At 41.0% G+C, this 25,860-nt stretch overlaps 1 protein-coding gene across 1 annotated transcript in view; it reads right to left on the minus strand.

Moving 5' to 3' along the window:
- LOC114599440 (mucin-2) overlaps positions 1-19,586 on the minus strand; it is a 63,529-nt gene extending 43,943 nt beyond the window's left edge. Inside the window, exons 1-21 of the mRNA XM_077926514.1 lie at positions 19,453-19,586; positions 17,892-18,156; positions 15,266-15,380; positions 14,388-14,478; positions 13,531-13,640; positions 13,035-13,251; positions 12,513-12,638; positions 12,275-12,392; positions 11,612-11,750; positions 10,984-11,094; positions 8,827-8,896; positions 8,226-8,363; positions 7,581-7,745; positions 6,922-7,016; positions 5,580-5,706; positions 4,441-4,693; positions 3,672-3,724; positions 3,086-3,186; positions 2,110-2,261; positions 1,783-1,921; positions 1,027-1,137 (exon numbers count right to left, since the gene is read on the minus strand). Coding sequence (XP_077782640.1) covers positions 1,027-1,137; positions 1,783-1,921; positions 2,110-2,261; positions 3,086-3,186; positions 3,672-3,724; positions 4,441-4,693; positions 5,580-5,706; positions 6,922-7,016; positions 7,581-7,745; positions 8,226-8,363; positions 8,827-8,896; positions 10,984-11,094; positions 11,612-11,750; positions 12,275-12,392; positions 12,513-12,638; positions 13,035-13,251; positions 13,531-13,640; positions 14,388-14,478; positions 15,266-15,380; positions 17,892-18,156; positions 19,453-19,522 — 2,766 coding nt within the window. The 5' untranslated portion in view covers positions 19,523-19,586. The remainder of the gene's footprint in view (positions 1-1,026; positions 1,138-1,782; positions 1,922-2,109; positions 2,262-3,085; positions 3,187-3,671; positions 3,725-4,440; positions 4,694-5,579; positions 5,707-6,921; positions 7,017-7,580; positions 7,746-8,225; positions 8,364-8,826; positions 8,897-10,983; positions 11,095-11,611; positions 11,751-12,274; positions 12,393-12,512; positions 12,639-13,034; positions 13,252-13,530; positions 13,641-14,387; positions 14,479-15,265; positions 15,381-17,891; positions 18,157-19,452) is intronic.
- Positions 19,587-25,860: the final 6,274 nt, after the last annotated feature.

The following is a 25,860-nucleotide window of genomic DNA, read 5'->3' on the forward strand; positions in this document are numbered from 1 at the left end:
TGTTTCCCAACCTTTTTTGGGCAAAGGCACACTTGTTTCATGAAAAAAATCTCGAGGCACACCACCATGCCAGATGGGGAAAGGTCACTTTTTACTTATGTAAAAAAAAATAAAAAAATAGTAACAGCATAGAAGGTAATGGTTAGGCTAGCATCCCTCTTCCAAATATGCTAGGTTTTTATTTGCAGGGACTGTTCTACATGGGAAAGCATTCAGCACTGTCATTCTCCCATCTGCCATCTGAATTGGTACTATTCTGGGTCAACTTACTCTGCTGCATGTGTAGATGAAAATGGCACCAAGTGTGGGGGAGGGGAACAGAACAGGTTTCAGATACAGGATATTAAGCATACACGTACTTCAGATTGAACTGGTTGCTTGCTTTGCAAGTTTTCATTTCCCAAATGACTGCCTTGGCAAGCGCAATACCTACCAGGCTCAACGCCGATCTCGCGCTGCCGCTTCCCGCGCTCTCAAGGACCCGGGAGGAGGAAGGCGTGAAGGGAATCCCGAAGGCGCGAAAACCTCGCGCATGCGCAGGCCTTCCGCCTGCGACAGCCCAGTAGGCCGGCCGAAGCGAGCGGCGATGGGATGTGGGAGGGAGCTCGCTCGCCGCCCCGCGTGTGCCTATGTGGGGCACGTTACAGCCCCGTGACGTCAGCGCCACGCAGGCAGCCAGGCAGGCAGACGGCGAGAGCCCCGCACTGGGCGGCCTCTCCTCGCCGCCGCCGCCCCGCCTCTCGCCGCCCGACTCGCCCGCCTCCCTCCAGGCAACATCTCGCGGCACACCAGGCAACGTCTCGCGGCACACTAGTGTGCCGCGGAACACCGGTTGGGAAACACTGCCCTAGAGTCAGTCTGGCTCTTTTAAACTGGATATCATGACACCAGTTCTCAAAGGTAAGGAGTCTCATTTGACTAAGAACTCAACAAATTGTCTGCACCTCCCCACAGCAACCTGATTTGATTATTTGCAGGTGCAGACCAAGCGCTTTCAGGCTTGTTCTCATCTATGTTCATACATACCCCAAGGAAAACTTTAATGGCCTTGGAACAGGTGACTCCAGTGGTTCCACATGGGACATTCTCTGTGATGACGCTAAATGTTCCCTCCAAATTGCTGTTTCCACAGTAATCCTAATGAAAGTGCGAGAGGGAAAGATGAACAAAACCAAGAAAAACCAAAACCAGGATACTTCGATTTTCTCTTGTGTTTTAAAAAGCTGCTAAAGCTGCACTGCATATTTGTATTGGTAGCAAACTTAATATATTTTCAAATTTAACAGTCCTCTGTGGTTCAGAGGGCACTTAATTCCTCAAAACATTTGCAAAACGCAACAACCGAATGAACTGGAGAAAACAAGGCTTAAAAACTAGCAAATTCTGTTTGGATGAGTGTAAACTATTTCAGCACATATTAAGCAGCCTGGAGACACCCATACAATTGGGTTTCCATATGCACAATTGAACATCATCAAATCTTCTCCAGAGGGTTGGGGGGAAACCCAGAATTGATTTTTGGGCGGGTGGGGAGCAGAGAGGAAGGGGGTAGTTCTATTGCATAACCAGAAGTCCTGGCGCTAATGGAACCACCTTGTTAGATACTACCATTTGAAATGATCTTAACAGAACCATTGATTACTCCACCAAGTAAGAAAATTTCACAAGATGAGATGTTGAGGGATGCCTGGGAAGCCAAACAGATAGGAGACACACACACACACACACACACACACACAATTCAAAACAGTATAAAATTGCATGAGTGTAGCTGAACATTACCTGAGTAGCCACATATTCACAGTTGCCATCAAAGTCATAGAATTTTCCATCAAACGTGATGTAATGGCCACTCCCATAAATGGTACATGTCCCAAAGCATGAATTGGTGGTGCACTTCCAGCTTCCTCTTTGACAAGTACTGGAGAGTACCAAAACAATTAAAGAAATTGTGTAAGGCTTAGTCTCTGTGTCCGAGCATTGCTTTTGAAGTACTGGGTAAATGATGTAGCTGAGAAAACATGCAGTCCACCACGTACACTCTGTTTGCATAGTAGTATATCCATACATTGCTATGACTACAATAAGTGACAGTGAAAAAGATCCTACCATGTGTTGCAGTCCACATTTACTGTTTCTCCGGGGGAGTAAAAAACTTTGTTATGAATGCATGGGCAGTCCTGTTCCTGGACACAATTCCCTCTGCCATCATCTATCAATCCATCAAGGCACACACATCCTGAAACACACTCTGTCTGGAACTGTGAGGAGCAAGAAGAACATTGTGTTCACATTTTATGATAAGGTCAATCAGAATTCACGGGCCTTGCATTTGATAAGTTCATAAAGCCAAATTGGACTCGGGATTACCATTCAAAGTTTACTAAATTTCTATTTGCAAGGTAAGATAAAGCCTCAATTTAATTTGTTCAGAAACTTGGGTGTGTTTAAAATAAAGTCTACAAAACAAAGGCACTTTTGGAGACTTTTAGATTTGGGTTACTTTAATAATTTTTCCAGAAGGTGGTCTTATCCTTCAAATACAAGACTGTCAATGTGTTTTTTTTTTCCTTTTTCTTTTGACAAAAAGCAAACAAACAAAACCCTTGCTACCACTTCAAACCATGACTTGGTTGCTTTCAGCAGTGTGGTCAACTCCCTGGAATAGAGAGCCCTTAGGAGAGATGTTACACTGCGAAAAAATAGCATAATTTGCTGGGGAAATTATTTTCAGAGGAAAATATAGTTGCCCCCATTGGTTGGTGGCAGAGGGATTTCTATTGTTGGATACCAATATAGCATTTATTTATTTATTTATTTATTTTAAATGAAAGGTGGAAATTATTTAAATGAAATGAAAATGTTAATAAAGTTAAAAACAATCAGAACCAATGAAGGCAAACTGGTGATAGAAATGTGCAGGTATTTGCTTCTCCAAGTTGCAGTCCTTTTGCTAGGAAATGCCCCACAGTCTCAAGGAGATTTCCTAAAGACGCCTAGAGTACAGCTTCTTTGTTAATTACATCACTTGAGGAACAAGAGAATGAAGACATTAGGGTGTCGTCAAAATACAATGAAAGTGTACCTGATCATTTCCCAGTGTTTGGCAGCTAAGATGTACTGGTGTTTGGGAAGACCAACTGTCAAAGTTGTTGCAGTCAAAATATGTCATGTTGGGTGAGCAGTCTGTAAAATAAAATATAGAACACTGACAATATTATCTTGGATCCATTTTGATAATCAACAAGAGCTGTATATATTTTTTTATTTTTATATATAAAATTAAACAAAAAGGGCGCCAACAGACATCCCTGTTTTGTACCCATTGAACTAGGAAGCATATCTATAAATAAAGGTTTTTAATTAAAATCAGTAGTCTCTTATCAATACTTTACGTCGAGCAACTTAAACAAAGCAATTTAAACAAATCAAAGGCTGAGGATATGTCGATGAAAACTATATAAATATGTGGATTTAGAGGGGAAATTCTGATACATTTTAGGAGGAAGCAAACTATATCATGTCAGCTTGAAAAAATATAATTATTAATTGCATTTTTATTAATTCTTTTCACAAAAAATGGCTCATATTCTTAAGAACAACTTCAAAATCATACAGACGACAACTCAAACTGGAAAAAGTCATAATGTAACATGAAATTGTACACCTACGTTCAGGGGTTACGTCCACTGGCACACAATGAAATCTTCCATGTCTGCAAACGCTAGAATGGAATACACAACAGGGGAAAAAATGGTAAGCCAGATATTTGAGCTCATAAGTGATTCCCAATTTATACAATGCTACTAACAAAAACTAAAGATCTGCTGCAAAAATTTAAGAGTACCATTTCTGCTAAACATTACTTGAACACCATGGGTGCCCTACTGACAATGCATAAAACAAAGTAAGAGCAAGTGCCAAAGACAAAATGTCAGTTTCTTAATAAGATTTGACAAGATATTTCTAAGCTGAGACATATAGTTTTGAGGGGAATATGGAGGAACCTTTGGATTACGCATTAAATACTGGGGGGCAGGTGTTGTGTACACTTACGGTATATTGCTGACTTCTCAAGTAATCTCAAGAATTCACAGTGCAATATTTCAGCACCTCTTTGTCCTTTGAACACTATGCCTGGTGAACAACATAGATGTCTAAAGTTTCTTAAAAACTAATCACTCCACAATGCATTCTGATGCTTGTATTTCTCATTTTGATTTGGAAGGGAGCTCCTCTTCTGAATTAGTATCACAAACCTCTAAATTGTCGTATGGTTAATGAAGAGAATGCTCTTACACAGCCAACGTAATCCCAAGATTCCCCATCCCATTCCACCTGCACACATTGCAGGATTGCAACTAAAGAGAGCAGTTCCTGGTGCTGAACGTTGAGCTTCCCACCTAATGAGAAAGACCACAAACTGTTGTGTTAACATACCAGCGCTCATCCTGTTTCATTATAACATAGCCGGGATTTATGGGCACACCCTTGTAATAGCAGGGGCACTGAGCAATTGGCACACATTTGCCACTGTCATCCATATAGGAATTATCAGGGCAGCCACAGCCATCTACTGGAGTAAAGCCTTCCAAGCAGTACTTATGACCATCAGAAAGAGAGCGGCAAGTTTGCTGGCAAGTCAGATTGTAACGGAAGACTTGGCTGGCTTGGCAAGAGGATTCTTCTTTGTCTGAATGAAGGGGAGAAAGTGACAAAAAGTCAGAGTGGATAGAATATATTCTGCTCACCATTCCTAAATATATTCCTGCTCACCATTCCTAAGCCATTCAGTGCTTGCTGTCTGAATTCTACTTCTGTTAAGACCCCTATGAAGAAATGTTGTCATGCTTGGGTGAAACTAAACACTTATGAGGTAGCAATTAAGACAATGAGAGGGGGAAACTATTATTGTCTAGCTCACAGATGGAGAACCTTTTTCATCTCAAAGGCCACATGATCTACCGTACAACCTTCTGGGGGCCAGTGGTAGGCAGCGCCAGAGGTAAAAGTGGGTGGACCAACAAATGCAAATGTTTTCTTTGTACAATAGCTTGTACACACACCCTTCTCTACCCTCCATCCTCCATCCAGGCAAGCAAAAAAGCATTATTAAGGATACATCGCAGTCACGCAAAAACACTCAATAAATATGCAAAACAGAGCCAGGAGGAGAGTGTGGTATGGGGAGAGTTGTGAGGGCCAGGCCCTGGGGTTCCCTATTCCTGGTCTAGCTGAAAGATTAAATGGCAGGAAGTAATAAATGACTTAGCATTGCCTCATTAAGTCATCCTGCAGGCACCCCAGTATCCCAAATGGAATTGTCCAGTACTTCTACATTGATTGTATCCGTCCACAAGTATTACTGTGTCAATGTAAACAACATACATGGGTGCTTCCCTTCAACTTCAACAAAACATTTTGCATCTTACAAAAACCATATATTTTGATGAATGAGGTATGCTACGTTTGTTGATATTAACTACATTCTAGTCTCAAAACATTACAGTTAGCACACAGTTATTCAAAAGGTTTTGCTCCATTTTGTTCAAGGCAAGGGTGGGGATATAGGCACTTACTGCAAACATTCTTTCTCCAGCCCCATAACATGACCCCTTTGAAGGCACAGGCTCTTGCGTATGATGATAGGGCAGCACACATACATTCTTCGTTGGCATTACAATTGCAGGTATCATATTTGCAGCGCTGGGCAAGGGGAGGGGGGGAAAGCCAGTAAACATTCAAGTACATTTGTAGGAAGATGAATGAAGAGCTAGTCCTCAACAGTAGCAATGCTACACAATGGTACCCTGTTCCACAGTTAAAATGAAAGTAAAATGATAAATTGAGAGCTTTTCCTTAGCAATGCCATTTGTTCCTCTTCCATTTAAAAATGTTAGTAGTTTTTTTCAAGATTGCTTTCTCACATGCTAGAGTGAACTTCTCCTATTATTTTGCTGTTTCCCCCACAGCAAGGTGATCCACTTAAAACAGGCAGTGAATCATTCTCAGCCCAGGGGCCACAGTCTTTTTTCAGCGTGCTTTCAGGGGGTCACATGTCAGTGGTAGGCAGGGCAAAGCCAAAAGTGGGTGGAGCAACTAATGTAAATTTCCCCTTTATACATTTCTACATGCATACCCTTCTCTGTACCAGACAACACCAGACAAACAAGAGGCATTGTCAGAGTTCAAGGACACATTCTGGCCAGGTAACAACATGGAAGCAGGGTCAGTCATGGTATGTGGCCTGAAGAGAGTTACAAGGGCCCGATAAGGAGGCCTGGGGGCCACATTGGGCATCTGAGCATAAGGTTCTCGACCCCGACCTAAAAGCAGACTGGCTCACCTCCACCATGTTGCCTGTCATCAGGGTTAGAACTATTTGGGGAATCTGGGATCTCCTCTGACCAGGATCCCCAAAAAGCTACAACTAGTTCCACACACCCAAGGAGACTTTGTGCTGGCACTTCTTGAACTGCATGAACTTCCCATAGCAAGCTGTGTGTTTTTTACTGATGTAATTTTTCAAATCAGTTTCTCATGCTGTTGCTATTTTGTTTTGTTTTTTATTTAAAAAAGCTAGAGAATTTTTCTAAAATCTTGGGTGTAGCTAAAAGAGCCCTCTGGCTCATGACTCTCTTCTGGATAACTATTATTTGGCTCTTTTCACAACAATGGGTTTGCTCTAGTTCCTGTATTCCAACTGAAAGGGCTAGAAATTTGGCTGGGTTTGAAACTGGGTAATCCATTGTCAGTAATTCTAACCCTCAAGCCCTATGAAAAGCAACTGGGAAGAAAGCTGCAGAACTTGCTTTACGACTACTCTTTTCAGTTTACCATAATACCTGAAAGTGAACAACTCCATGTAACAAAACACCAAGCTGCGTGAATAAAGACTCGGAATAATTTGAAAATCCATACCTTATAATAATCTGTTGGATCAATGACTGAGTGACATCTGGCAAAAGGAGTTTCTGTACTTTTCAACAAAGAGCACCAATGTTCAGCATACTTTTCTGGAGAGAAATAAAATGTTATTATAAACCATTCACTTCACGTATTTCTATGTAATGCCTATAGCCATATGCTAGAATTCAAATAACTATGCAGTACAATACAGCAAAACAAAATGAATACTGTATGTGTCTGGATGTTTGAACACTATGCAGCTTCTCTGTCATTTAATGGCAAATAACTGGGCACATAACCGGGCAACAAAATCGCCTGAGGACTGTACATGCTCAACAGTTTTGTCTTCAAAAGAATATAAAGCACAGTAAACATAAACAGAATTAATACTATGGATGGAAACTGTAAGCAGGCTTCCATTTTCACAACTACAATAGATAAAATGAGCATTTCTTCTTCATCTCTAGCAGCGTTGTATCCTATTTCTTTAGAAAAGTTTTCTTTTGAGACAGTGACATGAAACTTACAGTGTATTCAAAGCCTCAGACCGAATACAGTAAGAAAGAAAATTGGCTCTACCTTCAGATTCAATATTTGACCTGAAAATTGGATATAGGTGGCACACAGATATTGAAATCTGTTATTTATTTATGAAAACCACCCATCCTTACCATTCTCAACGCTAAGAGTACAAGGGTGGTCCCAGTTATCCAACATATCACTGCAGCTGGCTTGTGCTTTCCACGTGTTAGCAAAGGAAGCTCCTGTTGCTTCTATTAATCCACTTGATGTTTTGAAGTCATCTCCTTCTATTCCGTTGTAATTCCCACAAAGACCTATTGATAAAAGCAACAGATGTTGGCTGTGAGTTTCTTTAAAGGCGTGCCTTTCTTTTTTGTAAAATGGGAATTTTACAAAATTTACTAAGATTCTCTAGTGATAAATTTCCACACATCCAATAAGCACATCACTTCCAATCAGCATGAACATTGTGCATATGTGTATATATACCCCAGCATAATTGAATGCCTTTTGACAACTGTGCTGTTCTCCGCCCCAGCTCTTTTTAGTTCAAATAGCATGCCTGCGGAATTAGTCTAGCATATAATGTATTATGTGTGTGTCATGATTTACAATTTATTGCCTTGAGACAATTTGTGGAGATAAAAATGTCTTAATAAATAAAAAAAAAGACTAAACAAGTTGTTGTTTTTTGCAGGTAGGTATTTGACCCCGTGTATCTTTAATTTTAAAAAAAACACCCCCTTGTTAGTGTTACTATTGGCGGAATCCTCTTCCCTGCAGTTCAGACTTGCCTTGGAGAGTTGCCTGGGCAGTCTGGTCCACAATGACAAAGAGCTGCATAACTGGAACCAGCTGGATCTCCAGCCTGAGGCCTAAGGTCGCCTGCACAATAATGTAGTTTGAAGACGGCTGGAAAACTGTGAAGCTGGCTGAAAAACAAAAGGAAGGCCAAGTTATCACCTGCTTATTGTAATGCACTCACCAAATCAGAGGGGCAAAAACAGTATCCATTGTGTATTATACCAGATTCCCATATCAGATACCTTTGCTGTTATGAAGAAGATTGCCATTGGCTGAATAACCAGCCAGGAGAGCAAGAAAGGTTAGGTGTTGGCCTAGAATGGTTTCTTAATGAAGAGAAGAGGAAAGTGGCGGGGAGGGGGGCAGATATGAAAAGGGGAAGGAACAGGGAAGAGTCCCCAGACAAGGACAAGCAATCATTTGGATCATTCCCTGCCAAATAAACCAAGGAGTACATTTTCTCACCCTCCTTTCCAGCATATTTTATTTTGCATTTCATTTAATCATGCTCCATAACATCTAAGGATTTGTAGAACCATCAATTTAGGCCGTGGGTGGGGTGGGGTGGAAGTTGAGGGTTCCTTTCCTCACCTGTTACATGAGGCAAATGAATTTCTATTTCATTCAGTAATACGGTACCATCTGATCTGAAAACTACGACCTGTGTGAAGAGAGAAACAGCCTACGTTAGTGTGACCTCAGGGTCTTAAAGGGTGAGGAATGTAATAGAATCATATCATTTTAGAGTTGGAAGGGACCTGGGGGTCATGTTAAATGAACATTAATAATAACGATTGTAATGCCCAGAAGGAACCCACCCTGGAAATTTTGAACATTGACAGTTTTCTTATATTTGACAACAGGAAGTTGGTTAAGAGCTTAAGCAACCCAAAGAACTAATCAATGGAACATGTATGTGCACACACACACATGAATGCCCCTTCATACACACTTATGCACAATGTTGTGCAAATTCCCTATTGGAGAGCACCTTGCACCACAAAACACTCATTTCTTGGACTGGAAGGCAGTTTCCATAGGCATGAACCTCTGAGGGAACGTTGCAAAACATACTATAACTTCCAGAATATATGGATTAATTATGATGGAATTTATCTGACTTAGATTATTCTGGTTGCTTATTAACCGTCACATTTCCAAATCATCCATAAATTAGATAAGAAGAATCAAAGCATTGTTTTCTTTTATCAGCAGTTCCTAATTATGTTGTTTTCAGCTTTGTTCTTTCAAGAAAGTACGGTATTAAAATCTCCAATTTTAAAAGTGATTGTATTTGTATTCATACATTTTCAGTTTTTGCCAGTTTGCAGCTGCACAGTGGCTGCAATCCTGCACCTGGGTACTCAGTCAGGCAATGTGCCTCAGCCTACTTCACTCTTCCCCCAAAGTAGATCATGGGGAGGGGGGTTGCATCCAGCTCTGGCAGGAAGCAGGCAGATCATAGTGGGCATTTGGATGCATACCATGTTCACAAACCAGGGCCAGGGAGAGATTTGTAAGCCCGGCATCCACTCCTTACCAATTCTGAATTATCTCAGTGCCCATAACCCTCCCTGGTTCTTAATGTAGCCACAGCCAGTTGCTTAGAAACAAAGTAGGTTCTTATTTATTTTCCAGCTGACCAGATTGACAAATCAGGTTTGGAGGGCAGATGCCAGCTACTTATGGTTTTGGGACCTGGTGGAGAAAGGAACCCTTTTGGAGTTTGCTTGGATCACACACCCTTGTGTGTGTCTTGAGGCTGGGGCTGGGGGTCAGTGACTCCAGACAATCTCTTTCCATTTTCAGATGCCGGAACTTATTTGCTAAGAAGTATTTCATAGAATTACACATTCAATGGCTTCCTAAACTGAAGAAAGCTAAACAGGATCAGATTAAATCTGCAGAGCAGGGGGCAGGGAACCTGTGGCTCTCCAAATGTTCCTGGACTGCAGCTCCCATCATCCTTTGCCACTGAGAACAGGAGTCCGTTGACATTTGGTGGGTCACAGGTAGCACCCATCCCTGCTGTAAAGTCTGCATACTCTTTGGCAATTGGCAGCTAAGTAGTCATGAGTGTACAGCGCAGAACTGTGACATGAGTTCTGTTTCCTGCTTGGCAGGGGGTTGGACTCGATGGCCCTTGTGGTCTATTCCAACTCTATGATTCTATGAGGAAATAATGCTGAAAAATCTCTTATCAAATCTTTGGCAAGGATTTTTGGCCAATGGTAGCTTTTAAAATGTTTATAGGGTATATTTTACAAACATATTAAGTATGAAATATGTAAAAGGAAGATATGACAAAATAAATAGAACCTGAAAGTCATGGAAATGTGGGCATGGATTTAAAGAGGATGTAAAAACACAAACGAGATAAGCAAAGTATATAAAATATAAAAAATGAAATGAGGATTTCTATGTTTGGTTTATTGTTCAATGTAATTCAGACACATGGATCAATGTTCAGAAGTTTAAATGTGAACCAGAACCTCTTGGAGTGGTAAAATTACATATTACATAATCCCCCCCCCCATCATGTACATAATTCCACACACAGACCCCATGAAGCTCAGCAAGAAGTATGAACAGAATACAAATAGAATAAGATGTCAATGGAAGGGGAGGGTTGGGAATCTTAGAATATTGTTGACTGGCTAGATCTTTGAATTATGAAGAAAACCTTCATTTGGTATCATATTCTTGGTGAACTAGCACAGAGCCATACCATCATTACCCTAAACTTACGTTTTTCTTCTCGTCTATTAACAGAACCACCGTCTTTAGGCATGTCTGCTTGTCAGTAGAACCGCATGGGCCTAGTTCTCCCAAGAGGGCATGTGAGTCATTCTGTATGCTCTGCAATTACAGAAGAACAAATACAATCAAAGTGGTCAACTTTTGCTGATATGAAATGATTCCTTTCACAGATAGGCTGAAATTACCCGTTCAGACAAAAAGTGCAATAAATCATTGACCTTAAGGATGTCACATTCCAGGTCACAGGCCTTTCTTTTCCTTTCCCCTTTTTCTTTCAGGGAGGTTATAAGCCCTCCTTCTGGGAAATATTTGACATCTAACCTCAAATTGCCATTCCCCATTCCTTTCCAATTCCTTTTTTGCATTCCCAATCCCCATTTTAGCCCTATCTTAGATTCAGCTGTATTGCAATACAAAGACACAGGCAAGAGTGGAAAATGATTTTCAGCCAAGGCCGTGTAAACCAGACAAAAGCAGGTGTGGCCACCTACAAACACACTGCATCCAAGGCAGGAGGGCTAGCCCTTTCTCATTCACCTGCACTCTATAGGAAGGTTACCCTACCCCACTGTGGCATAATTCCTTCGACCAGAGTAGAAGAGTCTGGTGCACGTACCTTGCTCAGCACATAGTAGCAGTCACCATGGAAGGTGTACTTCTTTCCATCAAAGGTAGTAATGTGAGACCCTCCCTCCACTGCACATTTACTGGGACAGGGTAAATCCTGGCATATCCATCTCCCTGATTGGCAGGTGCTGTGAAGACAGACAAGAAATCAAAAGCGGGATCTGGACATACAGAAATTATACTAGAAGTACCTGCACCACAGCAGTGGAGCCATTACAGCAGGTCAATTTGGAAATGAGTCCATAACACTTTTGGATCTTATAACCTCTTCTTTTTCAAAACATTCCAGATTCAGCAAACCATAAAGATGCTGATGATACATTGCAAAGTGGCAGCAGCGATCCCCTTTTCTCTACCCCAAGAATGTTGTTGTTGTTGCTGCTGCTGCTGCTGCTGTTTTTACAATTAGAGATTTAGGATCTATAACAATATCAGATGGGTACATAATTGGTAATGCTGGGCAATTTTTCACCGGGGCTTGCTAAAACAAGTCATCTATGTTTTAGCATAAAATGATACTGTGTATTAGATATGAAAGCCTGTGACGGTACAAGGTGTTTGCCCAGACATTCACATCCCTACAAGAATCCTTTAAGTGACAACTCTGAAATAAAAAGCTATAATTACTCTCAGAGGGCACAGGCAGGCTTACCAGCTTTCACAGTCATTGGTGATGTTTTTACCAGGGGAAAATAATTTCCCGCGAAGTTTGCAGTAACACTGGCTCGTGGCCACACAGCCTTTCCCAGTGATATCATCATATACTGTGCCTGCAAAACAAAACAAAAAGATGTTCATAGTTCATGACAATCCAAGGCTGCACATCTGAACTTGGGTTTCCCATTTCTAAGCCCATTGTTGTATCCACTAGGCCACACATAAATTGTTACCTTCAGGGCAAAAGCAGCCATCCATGTAGTGTTCTTCACACAATTTGCTGATCCCCATGTGTGAACAGGTGTCCATACAGGGTGAGCCACTTTCCAGGTAGATCATGTTTCCAGGACATGACTTAGCTAAAATAATGAAAGAAATAGCACTGACTATATGCATACATTGACATGAAATTAGAGTTCAATCAAAAGAAAGAATCCAGGCAGCTAAAACCATAATCCTAATTAGTTTCAGTTGGATTTAAATACACAATTTCCTAAGTTTCTTGTTCTCTGTTCTTCTTGCCTCTCCAGCATGAAAACAATTATTCAGAAACTTTCCACCAAAATCAGTGGGAAAGCTTTCCTTGGCTACTATGAGAAAACAGGATTGGAACCCAAGACTGCTGTTTGGAAATTAACCTTAAGGATGGGGACCTTTCAAGACCATTCTGAGTTACATGAATTTAAAGAGAGATTTCACCCTCCCCTGTTAAACGCTCCTGGCTGCATCTTAGATGAACCCAGTTAATCACTTACGACACAGTTGTGATGTCCTCCAGTTTTGAGGATTGCCACCAGCGTGGGAACACTGGCGGGAAAACTCTGAGATGGTGCTGCAAAGGCAGAAGGAGTCCTCTGTATGCTGGCAAGCACATCTGTCCTGCATGCAGGCTTGGATATACTGTTCCAGATTCAGGCGGGACTGACAATCAGCAAAAGCCGGAGCAGTCAGCAGCTTCTCACACTCCTCACGCTAGGAATAGAGGAAAGTACGGTTTAACAGGCCTCCCAAGCTCAGTTTCCAAAGTGGCGCTACATAACACAAGGAAGAAGGTCCAGGCTTTTCACAATAGTCTATGTTTGTACAGGATAATCCATTCTTATTCTTCTTTCCTCTATCTTATGATTCAGAGCAAGAACTGGGAGCATCATAAAGTGATTGCACACCTTAGTACACACTTGCTATTTCTCTAACAGAGATGGGTATCTCTATTCCTGGTATGTACCGTTTAACACAGTTTTCAAGACTTACATGTCGGTTGCAAGATTCAATAGGTTGTGTCTCATCAGGGTCTTCACATACTGTGTTGGGTTTATTAATCTTCTGTAGGTTTCCAAATGTGATTGGATTGTAGCTCAGACCTGTGAGATAGAGTGAGCAGCATGTTCTATTATTTCCATTAACCAGAACAAACAGCATCTTTGTTTTCCTCTCAGTGTCACAACCAGAGCTTAGAGGCATAATTTCACACCAGATGGTACTGCTCACTTACTATAGATTACTTATACCCATTAAAGTTTTAAATTAAACACTTTTTTGCTCATACATTCAAAGAATAATTGAAACACGCTACTTTTTGAATGTTTTCTACATTTTAAACCTATGCTTATAGCAGAATTCATGAATTTCTGGGCTTAAATTTGGATTTATAGAAAGGTGTTGTGTTTTCACAATCTGTACAGTGAACTCCATCAATCATTTAAACATTCACATGTTTCCTAGGAGAATATGCTGCTCTTAAGCCACCCTGATCTGACAAACAAACACCAGGTTAAATAGTGTTTTGGACCGTCTCCAAATCTGCTTTTGTTAATTTAGGGTGATGTCCAACCAACATCAATCATAGGCAGAGCAGACCTTCTGAAATAAATGAACATGTTACATAATTTCCTTGATTTCAGTGAGTATAACATAGTTGGATGACACCCACAGAATTCATTCCACATTTGTGGACCAAGCTTTTAGAAATAGTATGCATTTTAATCTCTCTGTACTTTTCTAACCACCCAGCAAAGAAACCATTGCTTTGTTCTCACCTGTGCATTTAAACTCCTCATATTATGTAACTCATTATAATAATCATTTCTCTATAATGTTGTCCAACTTACCATTGGAGAGAAATTCATTGTAAACCTGCTGGCCGTTGTAATCCCCACAAAGACCACAAGTACCGTTGTTAAACTTGGTGTCCAGTTCAATCTAAATTGAAAAAGGAAAACCCGAAGGAACATATCAGCTATTGTAGCAAATAAATATGTAAAGTTGCCTTATGTTGAGTCAGACCATTGGGATACTGAGCCCAGTATGGCTGCTCTGACTGACATTGGTGGTCCAGTGTCTCAAGTGTATGATTTTTCCTTTCCTGCCACAGGAGATCCTTTAACCAGAGTTGCCAGGAGTTTGATTTGGGATTCTAAGGTGACAAGCAAGACAACTGCTTTAGAAAAAAAGAGGCCAAAAAGGAAGGGCCAGGTTCAACTAATGAGTTCTGCTACTGGAAGCCAGTGGAAGGACTTCTGCTAGCAGAATAGGGCTTTTGGCTCCTCTCCTAGCCCACTCACTGCCATGCTTCCCCAAATTGGCTTGCAGGGGTTGGAGGAAAATCCACAACAGAGCATCGGGAGATCATTCTGTCTAGTAAACTGAACTGCTTGCACCGACAGAATGTTCTTCTTAGTGCTACACTGAATTCTTCCCAGAGGATTGTATTCAACTAAGCCCTGCTCACATTAATAAACCTAAGTTAGTCATGTCCATTAATGTCAATGGGCTTAATCTAAGCAGGACTAGCATTGAATTCCAGAGGAATTGTAGAGCAGCCACCAAGAATGGTTCTCTACTTTCCCTTGCAGACAAGAGGGTTCTGTTGGGTGCTCTTAATCACAAGACAGGGACATAGGGCAGAAATAGGTCACTTGAGTGAGCTGGGCATGAACCATAAAACCTATACCAAAGTATCAAAATAGAAGCTGAAGACCACACATACCATCAAAGCAGCTTCTCTGTTCCATATCAAAACTAGGCCCACTCTGGCATAGAGTTTGGTATACATATCATTCTTCTCAATCAGAATACCAGAATGATAGTACGGAGTCCTTGCACTATAGGAAAGAAAGTCATACAGAGTTTTTATTAGATTCCATTGCAAGCAACAGATCCAGCATTAGATGAGAAAGCACACCTTTGCAGAATTTCTCAGATCTATTTTACAGCCCCTATACCATCCCAGTATGCTCCCCAACTTCCAATCTAAAATGAACACGAATGCACAGAAATAAGCAGAATCTTATTCATGGCCTGTTAAAATCTGTGAGGTTTATCTCTGTTTCTGCATTCAAGTTTCAGCATTCATCTAAGAAAATGGATGGTCAAATTTTACTTGCCAGTATAAGAGGGTGCTTATTTTAAATATTTTATTTATTTATTATTTAAATGTTTCCACTGGGAATTTCCTAGTCATCCTGTGCTTTAGATTTTACAGTGTCACTAGTGCTTATTAATACAGGTTCCTAAAGACTCAAGCCTTGGCTGAAGATCTTAGAAACATAGGAAGCTGTCCAAAGTCAGACAATGGGTCTTTCAAGCTCAGTGTTGTTTACAATGACAGGCAGTGGCTCTGTAGGGTTTCAGTCAGGAGTCTCTCTAAGCCCTACCTCCAGGTAATGAGTATTGAATTTGGGACTTTCTGCATGCAAAGCATAGGTTTAGCCACTGAGATGCAGGCCTTTCCACTGATGGGTAAATGACAAAGTGTGCAACTGAAGGCCCAGAGTTGCAATGTGACTCCAAGGTAAAAGTTTCCTTATGACTAAGGGTACTCCTCAAGACAAAGGGCTCTTGGAACAATCTTAACCACCTGTAGCTAGGTTTCCATGTGGCCTGAGATGCCACAAGCTAAGGTTACACCACCCATTTGCTTGAGACTCCCAGTAGCTAGAAAGTCCCTGTGAATTACCCTACCTTAAATTATGTTTCCTGTATTACTGGTCCCTGCTGATGCTGTCCTTGGATCATTTTTGAAGTCAAATTGGTTCCCTGTGCCTGACCTTGGTTTGTCCTTGACTCTGCTGGCATGACGTCTCCTACCAATGTCTGGTGAGCTTATGTGCAGGTGTAGACTTTGTGGATCACAGTCTGTACAGGTCGTATGTATCCAGAGTAGGGTGGGACAGGTGTAGCAGTATTACGTAGACGATTCCCTTAATATGGGACAGGGCTTGTGTGCCTCTAAACTCCCTTTACAATGTATGGGATTATGCAGAAATCAATACTTGATAGATTGACCACCTCCACCCCAACACACCTCTTGATTTTAACTGAAGTGCCCTTTAGACTAAGTTCTTGCTACACAAGAGTTATATTTCCAAAGCAGGATATTACTGCATAAGTGGTTTTACTCATTTCAGAGCCTTTGTTGCAGAGTAAAATGTTAGTCAACCTAAGAATATTGGGACAGTTCACATTACAGGAAAAGGAAAATATTAACATTCACTGTGGGGAAGAATAATGTTTCCTTAAGCCAATTACCTAACATTTGGCATGGATTTCAAACACAATAATCTGATGTGGAATGTCCTTCTGACTACAAATTACCGGTACTACCTTAAGAAGAAAAACCATGATCCATCTCAGCTATGATAGGTTTGGCAAAACAATGAAAGTTCATAAAGGCCAAATTGAACTAGCCCACCAGCAGGCTAAAAGTGTCATTCTCACATGGTGTTCGCATAGCTAGGAGAGCTGCTGTTGTGTCTCTCTGAGCTTCCTCCTTCATCTCCAGCATAAATAGGGATAGGTATATGGTAGTAGTAGACCATCACTGTAACTGGGCATGTGGTCAGTGTGTACAGTGAGACTTAGGGAAGCCAGGAAACATAACAGTCAATGCCTTGTTCTGGATGTCTTTTTGTTAAAGGAGATCACTGTATGTGAAGTATAACTAAAGAGGTGAAAGATGCCAGAGATAGCCATGAAAATAATCAGTCTTTTAACAATCCTGGATGTCAAGTCTGTGCGCATTATAAAATGAAATTCATAGTATAAGTATTGATTTTCCATTTTTGTACCTTGCTTAAAGAATAATTCCTACTGGTGGTTGTCTCTGGCAGCCTTTTCAGTTACATTTCAAAACCGGACTGTAAAATACTGCACATTAGCAGCAGTGCTGGGGAAATTGCTCACAATCTTAATGGTCCCCTGCTCATTTAATAAAATTTGTAGGTAATTATGTCATTGGGAGTTGGAGGCTGAATTCAAGGAATGTGCAAAATCTCACTGAAAAGCTATCAAAATTAGTTTGGCTTCCCTTGACACTTCTGGAGATGTTGTAGAAATGTCACTTGGTCTTATTAAAAAACACTACCTTTTTTTACTTCCTTGAAATTTCCTCAGATGTTTCACCTGAAAAACTCCAGGCTCCCTTCGAAAAGGCAAGATTTCAGTGGCAGTACTCCTTAAGATATATGCCCTGACTTTCTACACAATGCATTTCCCTCAGGTTTATTTTGAGTGGTGGGAAGTTGTTGCCACAATTTATATTATGAGCTTTTTGTGAAAGAACTGTGGCTAAACACTGGAAGCCTTAGAAGCATAATAATATGGGAAGAACTTACATTTGCCCATCCACCACCACCATCTTGTGAGTGAGGTAGATTGCAACATCCTTAATTGTGATAAGGACATATTGAATGTCAGGGTGCCCTTGCTCATTCAGTTCACGCTGGATATGGACAGAGAACTCCTGGTAAGATTCACGGCAGTCAGACACAAAGTTGTATTCACAGACACCAGGAAACTGGTAGAAATCTCCGTCAAAAGTTTTGAAGTGGTTGTTCCCCCAAGTACTGCAGACATAGTGGCCATGGCTAGAAGTTCTTCCTGAAAAATGAGGACAAAGCAACCACTGAGTGCAATCATGGAACAATAAAGCAGAAAAATGACACATAATTAAATAAAAACAAGCCATAAAATCCAAAGAGCTTCTGAAGGGAAAGGGGTCAACAACCAGGATTAAACGTTCTACTACAATGTTGGTATTTCATTTTTTCATAGTTACCAATACAACATATCAAGCAATATGTACACTTATGCTCTGAAAAAGGCACACACATATTATTGGGCTTGCTGCTACAGCAAGATCTTTGCCATAAAGCTGTGAAACATAGGCACCTTGGGACACAGGTGAAGTGCTGCACACTAATGCAACAATTACATGATTTCTCTGGTTACCGTTTATTTATCCATCAGGATAGCTTAGGTAATGCAAAACAGCCAAAGCACTTCTAGTAAAGGTTCTTCCAGTCACACAGAATCTCCTACTTTTAATTAAAAAATAAAATAAGTTCCTCTACCACATATGCCAGCTGACTCAACTTTATATCCATAAATGATGGGGCCATTTAGCTTCCATTTCCAAATAAAGTTCTACACCATCCTCAGGTCTTTGGTATTTATTCTCTCTGTGCAAAACCTGTGGATTCTTCGAATCCATAAGGATCTGCTGTTGCAAAGCCCAGTTGAGCACCTGAAGCTGGGCCTTGATTGTCTAACTAACAGATGAAAGCAACAGACCTCCTCAGGTGGTGGACTCTCCTTCATTGGAGGCTTTTAAGCAAAGGTTGAGTGGTCATCTGCCATGGATGCTAAGCTGAGTTACCTGCATTGCAGGGCATTGGACCTCAGGGTCCCTTCTACAGTTCTCTGCTCTATGATCTATGAACTATAATGGCAAATCAGTATTATAGTGCTGAAAGAGCTGTCAAGATAAACTAAGGCAAAAATTACTCCAGCCTGTGGTCCTCCACAGATGTGCTGGCTGGAGGTGATGGGAGTTCAACCCCAGAACATCTGGAGGATACCAGGCTGGTATAGGCTAGTGTACAACATCTTTCCCCTCCTACCACAAATTCCCTGAGGCAGAATCACCTATGCCTTAACTCTGCCAGCAAATTAGTTCACATCATCCAGAATATTATATATTATAAGCAGAGAGCAAAAGCACCCAGTGTTCATCATGCAAAAGTAGTCATACAGACTACTTTTCATATACTCAAAAACCTTATTGATTAGCCAAGCAATTTAAATATTTTACTTGTTGCACATTGCACCAGCCAGTGAGTGTTCCCCAGGCTTCCCTACTGGACAATCCCACAGTATCTCCTTTAAAAGTCTTACCTTTTCTAACTTCAGTTGCATAGCAGATGGCCAGCCATAGTGTCAAAAGGCTGGTAAGCCTTAGCCCCATGGTGGCTAAGAGGGAAGGACAGAGGTCCCTCTATAGCCATCCTTTATATAATGTCCATTGGTGCTATTCATGCTACCATAGGGGAGGAGATGGAAGGTGAGGAGGAGTGGTCAAAACGGGTACAGTGTTTGCTGAGATTAGAAAGTAAACAGAGGTGAAATTTTCATTGTAATTCCTGTAATTTAGCATTCAGGAACATTGAGGAAATAGTATAATATTGATTCAGTTATCATGCAAGTTTCCTTTTTTATTGCCCTTTTGCATTTCTCTGAAAGGGTGTCTGTCTTCCTTCAGTCACACGCAATATCAGTGTGCAGCATCTCCTAGCTCTAGAAAGTACTTGAACAATGTTAAACTAAATGAAATGCAGCCTGTGATTCCCACAACTCTTTTTCCTAATTACCCAGGAACCTAATTAGGAATTACTTAGGAACTAATTGCCCAAGAGAGTATTCAGCAGTACAGCCCAAACTCCACTTTATCACCTCAGTGGGAACTAAGCTTCTGTCTCAGCAAAATGAAAGGGACGAAGGAAGGAGGGAGGGAGGAAGAAGCTGCATGTGGTTTCCACCCCTGTGTGAAGAAGGAACTGAATTCTCTCTGGACCCCCCTGAACTTGTGAAAGGGTAAAGGATAAGTCTGCAGTTTGGGGAAAATTGAAATAGGGAATGTCCTTCAATGTATGCTTCTCAGTAGTTTAATTTCTCTGCTGGACATTGACTTGTCTGTCCCCTATATGTGAAGACTATCTTAACCTTTCCATGGATGTCATTCAGGTGCCTGGGCCTACTTGAACTAAGTAATCCATGCAAAATTGTTGTTAACATGGTCAAAACTGACATTGCAAGCTCCTATAGGAACTTTTATCATTTGTAAAATCCTGCATCCCACTCTTTAGCTGTCGCATACCAGATGGAAACATTTGAAGAACTGGTGGTTAACAGTTTTCTCATTCCTACCATCTTCTCTTTCATTAGAATGGCTTTCTTATAATTTTCTTGGAAACATACTAATCACTCTATAATAAGGGCTGTCCCTTGGAATCATGTAATTGTAGAGTTGGAAGGGACCACAAGGACCAACTATTTGAACCCCCTGAACTGCAGGAATCTTTCACCCAACATGGGGCTAAAACCCACGACCCTGGGTGGTGGTTAGGCATTGGGTAAGCCTTTGTTTAGATGGAGGGGAGGTTGGAGCCTCTGTCTGCACCTCCTCAGTAAGGGTATCCTGTTAAAGGGATCCAGGGGTGTGGATTCTGTCCGATGCCCGGACAGAGTTCCTTAGCTACATGTGATGCAATTATAAAGTTGTCCAGTGTCAGAGCTAAAATAGGCCATTCAGGTCTTTTTATTCCATCATTGTCAATGGGAAAGAGATGGTTGTGCCTATCTCTGCAGATGTACAGGTGTGAATTTTACCAAATATTCTGATTTTGAACATTTTTTTTTAAAAAACTACCGAATGAAGCTACTGTAGCCCCTGGCAATTTCTACTCATTTATTGCAGTTTAACTCTGCTTCATAGGTCCTGATTAAATGTGCTTTGTATCTGGATACAAGATTGGACATTTCAATTTGATATGAAATACTGTGCAAGCTTCTAATCAAGTAAACTCAATGGCACATTACGACGAGGTGCAAGTACTATTTGTGACTTTCCATCCCTGCTTACTAGAGTTAGGTGTTGTGCCCTGGCACTCTGCACTGACTCCCATAGGTAGATCCCACCTGTGGTCAGATATCTGAAATAAACTCAGAATATGTCATATTCAACATAGCAAGCCTATTCCAATTTAGCCCTGGATTGCTTGAGGTAATAATAATACACTTGAGAGCTTGCCCTCTCCATTGAGGAACCACAATCAATACCACAACTTAGGAGAATTAGCATGCTCAGACCAGAGAGTGCAGACTCAAGGAACATCACCACTCACTTTGAAAATCAAATTCTGCTTACTGGCACTCATTCCTTACATTTTCTCTAAAGGAGAGGGGAAATTATTTCTGGCTAGATTCCAGTTCCCCTGGGTATGACCTAGCAACCTGGAATTGCTTCCCATTGTTGCTGCAGTCTTCAACCAGGGATAGAAGGGAAGGTTCCATGCACTCACCTGCCCTACCCACAGATATTGATCCTAGAAAATTGCTTCCTACTTCCACTGCACTCTCAAGAGCACAGGTGAGCAAACGTAAAACTCAGAACTGGACACACATACACACAAAACCCTTATTTTATCTGATAATTGTGGAAAGGCTATCCTGCTGGGGGCACCGGTTTCCCCAGCTGACGCTGCTGGTTTCCTGTGCTGCCGGGAAAATCCATTCTGTCCACAAGTAGTAAAAGGAGAAGGTTTAGTTTGAAACAAGTAAGGTGTCACTAGCTGCCAGCTAGAGATCAGCACTTTCACACGCCTCTCCATGAGCACATTGCTTAGAAGCTTGCGCAGATTAATGTTCATTTTGCAGACACCCTGTTTTTTTCTTGCCCCTTTTGTCATTAACAATATTGGAAACTTAAGTGGGAAACCTTTGTTACTTAGCAAGCTGAGCTGCAGCAATACATGTTGTTCTAGCCATTGGCTTTATGAGGGATTATGGATTGGGTGTTGCAAATAAGAAACTGGATCAGGCATCTGGCCCTCCCAAAGGGTATTTCCATTACTTTAAAAAAATGCATGATGCCTAGTTCCAAGGAAAGGATATCACTGAGAATTAGTCATACAGCATGCTAAATTTATTGAAATTGTGTATATATTCAGTAACTTTGTATCTGAGTGGACCAACTTGCCTGTGTTTCCAAGGGACAAGTCTCCATGTTGCTCCCATTCATTGATCTTGGTCTCATTCCAGACACCATATGTTAATTGGCCTGCTGTGCCTTAGGTTCAATACCTGAAGCAGATTGTTATCTTTGAAGCAGAATTTTCTACAATTGGAAAGACAAGTCTTGTGCTAAGGGTCTTTGAGATGCATGGTTCTGCAGTCAGCTGTGCTACTACTGCTATTACCACTATTTAACAATGTGCTTCGATCAAGTCAAGCCCCACCTTAAGACAAAGGAAGGCAACCATCCCAGGTAGAAGGTTTGGAAAGGATTTCCTAACCATTGTCTTGAGCTAGCTCTGGCTATGTGCCATGCAGACCACAGAGGTTGTATGAGCATATGGGTCCTACAGAGGAGGGTTGACTGTTTTAGGCTGCATCCCTAACTATCCCTGCTGCCTGGCAGGGCTTAATGGAGCAGCATCTGTGGCCCTGCTGCGCAAATCAGTGCACTAGCCCAGAGATGATGCAGCTGTCTGGTCCAGATCAGGTCCAATGCTATGACTCATCCTCCCCTCCCTCCCTGGAATGCCCCCTTTCAGGGCTTTTCATAGGCTGTCACTAGTGGGGAATCCTACTGGCAGCGCTTCTGCCCAGCAACAACTTCTTTGGGCAGAATGTGAAGTTTGGTGCTGGTGGAGTAACACTGGTGTCACTCTGCAGACAGAAGTCAGCAGGAAGCTGGAATAGGGATACTTCTGTCCAATCCACCCCTACCCTCAACCTGACACAAAGGGGATTTGGATTGCTCTGTTAAAATTGCTTAAATGCTAATTACACATATCTAGAGCTAATCAGCATAACAATATAAAACCCTTATTGGGACATCCTAGAGACATACCATATTTTTCCATCTATAAGACGCCCTCATGTGTAAGACACCCTCTTTTGGGGGGGGACTCAGATTTAAGAAAATGGGTGGAGATATATCCGTGTATAAGATGCCCCCTAATTTTTGAATACATGTTCCTTTCCCTTTCTAGATGCAAAATTTTATTACCTGGGTTTGCATTGTAATGTGTAGAGAAGGTTCTTTATTACTTCAGCCACAGTGTACATAGCTCACTTTGTGGTTTATACAGAGGGTGTGGGAGACAGTCGACGTCAAATCGCTACTAAGCGAAGCTATGTTTAGTTTATATCTGTGCTTTCCAGCTGCTACATGCATTTCTTCTGAATTGTATTTGATTATTATTAATGCCTGAATCATAAGAAAATGTATCACAGGTAAACACTAAAATATTTCCTTATCTGAAGAAATGTCAAGGGCTGTCAATCACATTGACTACATGGGACTGGCTGAGATGACTGGCAGAATCCGTGACCAAGGAAAAGAGACGGTGGAAGAAGACTGGAAGAAGTACAAAGATTATCTTAAGAATTGTTATAAAATTAATGAGTGTTAAAATGTCAAGGGTATTGGAAAAAATAGAATTACAGCTGTAAATGATTGGGTAAGAGAGGTAAGATCAAAGAAAGCGAACAAATATGCTAATGAAGTGAGAGGTTGCTGAGAAAATTTTAAAATAGGGATGCAGAAAAGGGAGGCATGGGGAAGTCGGCAAAACAAGCTTAAGAAAAGGAGGTTATGAAATTATACGTGTTTATATGTTTTTTTGTTTGTTGGTGTATTGTGAAGTGTATTGTGTTTATTTTATGTTGGAAAATCAATAAAAATTTTATTAAAAAAAAAGAGCTGTCAATCACATACTGAATAAAGCAAGAAATATGCAACAACGAAAAATCTTGTGGTGGAACATGATGTCTGTATGTGCTTGGCTCCAGGTATGTGTTGTGGAAATAATAATGTCATGATATTTTATGGGGTGAGTTTACTTGTGTAGTTAGGAATAATAAAACATGCAAAGTATCTAATGGTTCTTGTCATTCTAAAGAGCACTTTTATCATTAGTTACAGCTCATTAAAATATGGTTCCTATAATTTTGGAAGAACTGCTATTGTGTAAGCAATTAATTTCATTTGTACAGAATACCTAGCAGTAATATATCCAGTCATTGGTTGGTTTCCCTCTTGGAAGTAACAGCAAAGGCTGTCAATGAATTTAATTAGCTGTCAATCAGTTAATACAGAGCAGCCCCTTCTATATTTTAGAATGAGAATCAAAGTTCTCGAGGTCCTGTAGCTTTACAGTAAAAAGTTTATGGTGGAATTTTCCCAATCCACACAAGAAGTAAAGATAGAAACTGATGACTTTATCAACAGCCTTCGTCTTCTCTTCCTCTCTCTTCTGCTGCCTGCAATTTTTTTGGCCATCTAACCTGATGGAGAGTTCTGGGGAACTTGAAAGCTTGCACATTATTTTGCAACACAAAGGTATTGTCCTTGTGTGGATTTTACAATATAAGGGAATAATGCCTCTTGTTAGAAATGGAGTCATTCCTTCCATTTTCAGGTTGCTTTCCTATGGAATACCTGGATGTCAGGCCATCCTCACATTTCGTTTGATTTCAAAAGAAAAAATAAATACATCACAAAGAGTCAATCTTTCTGTGATAGTCATCTATTTATAGCTCCCTAACTCTTACGTGTCATGACAGAATTCCTTTGAAAGGTTACGACCAATTTTTCTGTGCAACACCCTCTGCACAAAGGACATTTTAAGACCTACAAAGCATGAGTTTTGACAGAAGATTTAGCATCACCCATATTGCGTCTCTTTAAGTGATGAAGGAGCTTAGGTACTAGACACTGAAAGTGTGTTGTACATGAGAAGTTTCAAGCAAATGTCTGCTCTAGCGGTTTGCCACAGATCTTGAACACAAATAAGCTCCAATATATCTTCAAATGAAAGAGAACAACTGCACAATGATTGGTCAAACCTAGGCTTCTAAGCATGTCAGTTATTTAGTTTGTAACAAAATCGTCATGCTTACATGGCAAGCACTGCAGAAACACTTTGAATCCCTGTTCCACAGAGCAAAGTCCTTGAACAAACACTCTGTAACTCATGGGAAGAATAAGCATCTGCAAAGGGGAGCAAAAAAAATGTAAAATCAGTCTGCTGCGTGCCAGAAAGGAGCAGGCTGGCCTGAGCTAATTGCAGCTGAACTGCAATGCTTGGTTTTTGTTGCTGGAAGAAATTAAGGGAAAGCTGAACCGCATTTCTCCCTCAAATGTTTGTTTTAAGCATTACAACCCAAGCTTCCCTTTCTAGTCTGTCCTCACTCTGGCTCTGGCCAGAGTGCTGAATGTTGTAGGAATCGTGTCTTTTCTGATCACAGGAGACAGTGAAGGCCACAATATTGGATAGTTTTATATGAGAATTAGACCAAATAAGGCTACCAATGGCTACTACCCAGTGCTTTTTTCCCTTATATATATATATATATATAGGGGTACTCTTATTTTCCTACTCATATTGAAATACTGCCCCTCAATGAGGCCAAACTTAGATTCACAAAATGTTTAGGGGTATGCGTCCCCATGTCCCCCCAGAAAAAAGCACTGCTACTACCCATGATGGCTATGCTCAGGTTCTGCTTGTGGGATTC

Source organism: Podarcis muralis, chromosome 1 (assembly GCF_964188315.1).
Source record: "Podarcis muralis chromosome 1, rPodMur119.hap1.1, whole genome shotgun sequence".
Classification (NCBI taxonomy): domain Eukaryota; kingdom Metazoa; phylum Chordata; class Lepidosauria; order Squamata; family Lacertidae; genus Podarcis; species Podarcis muralis.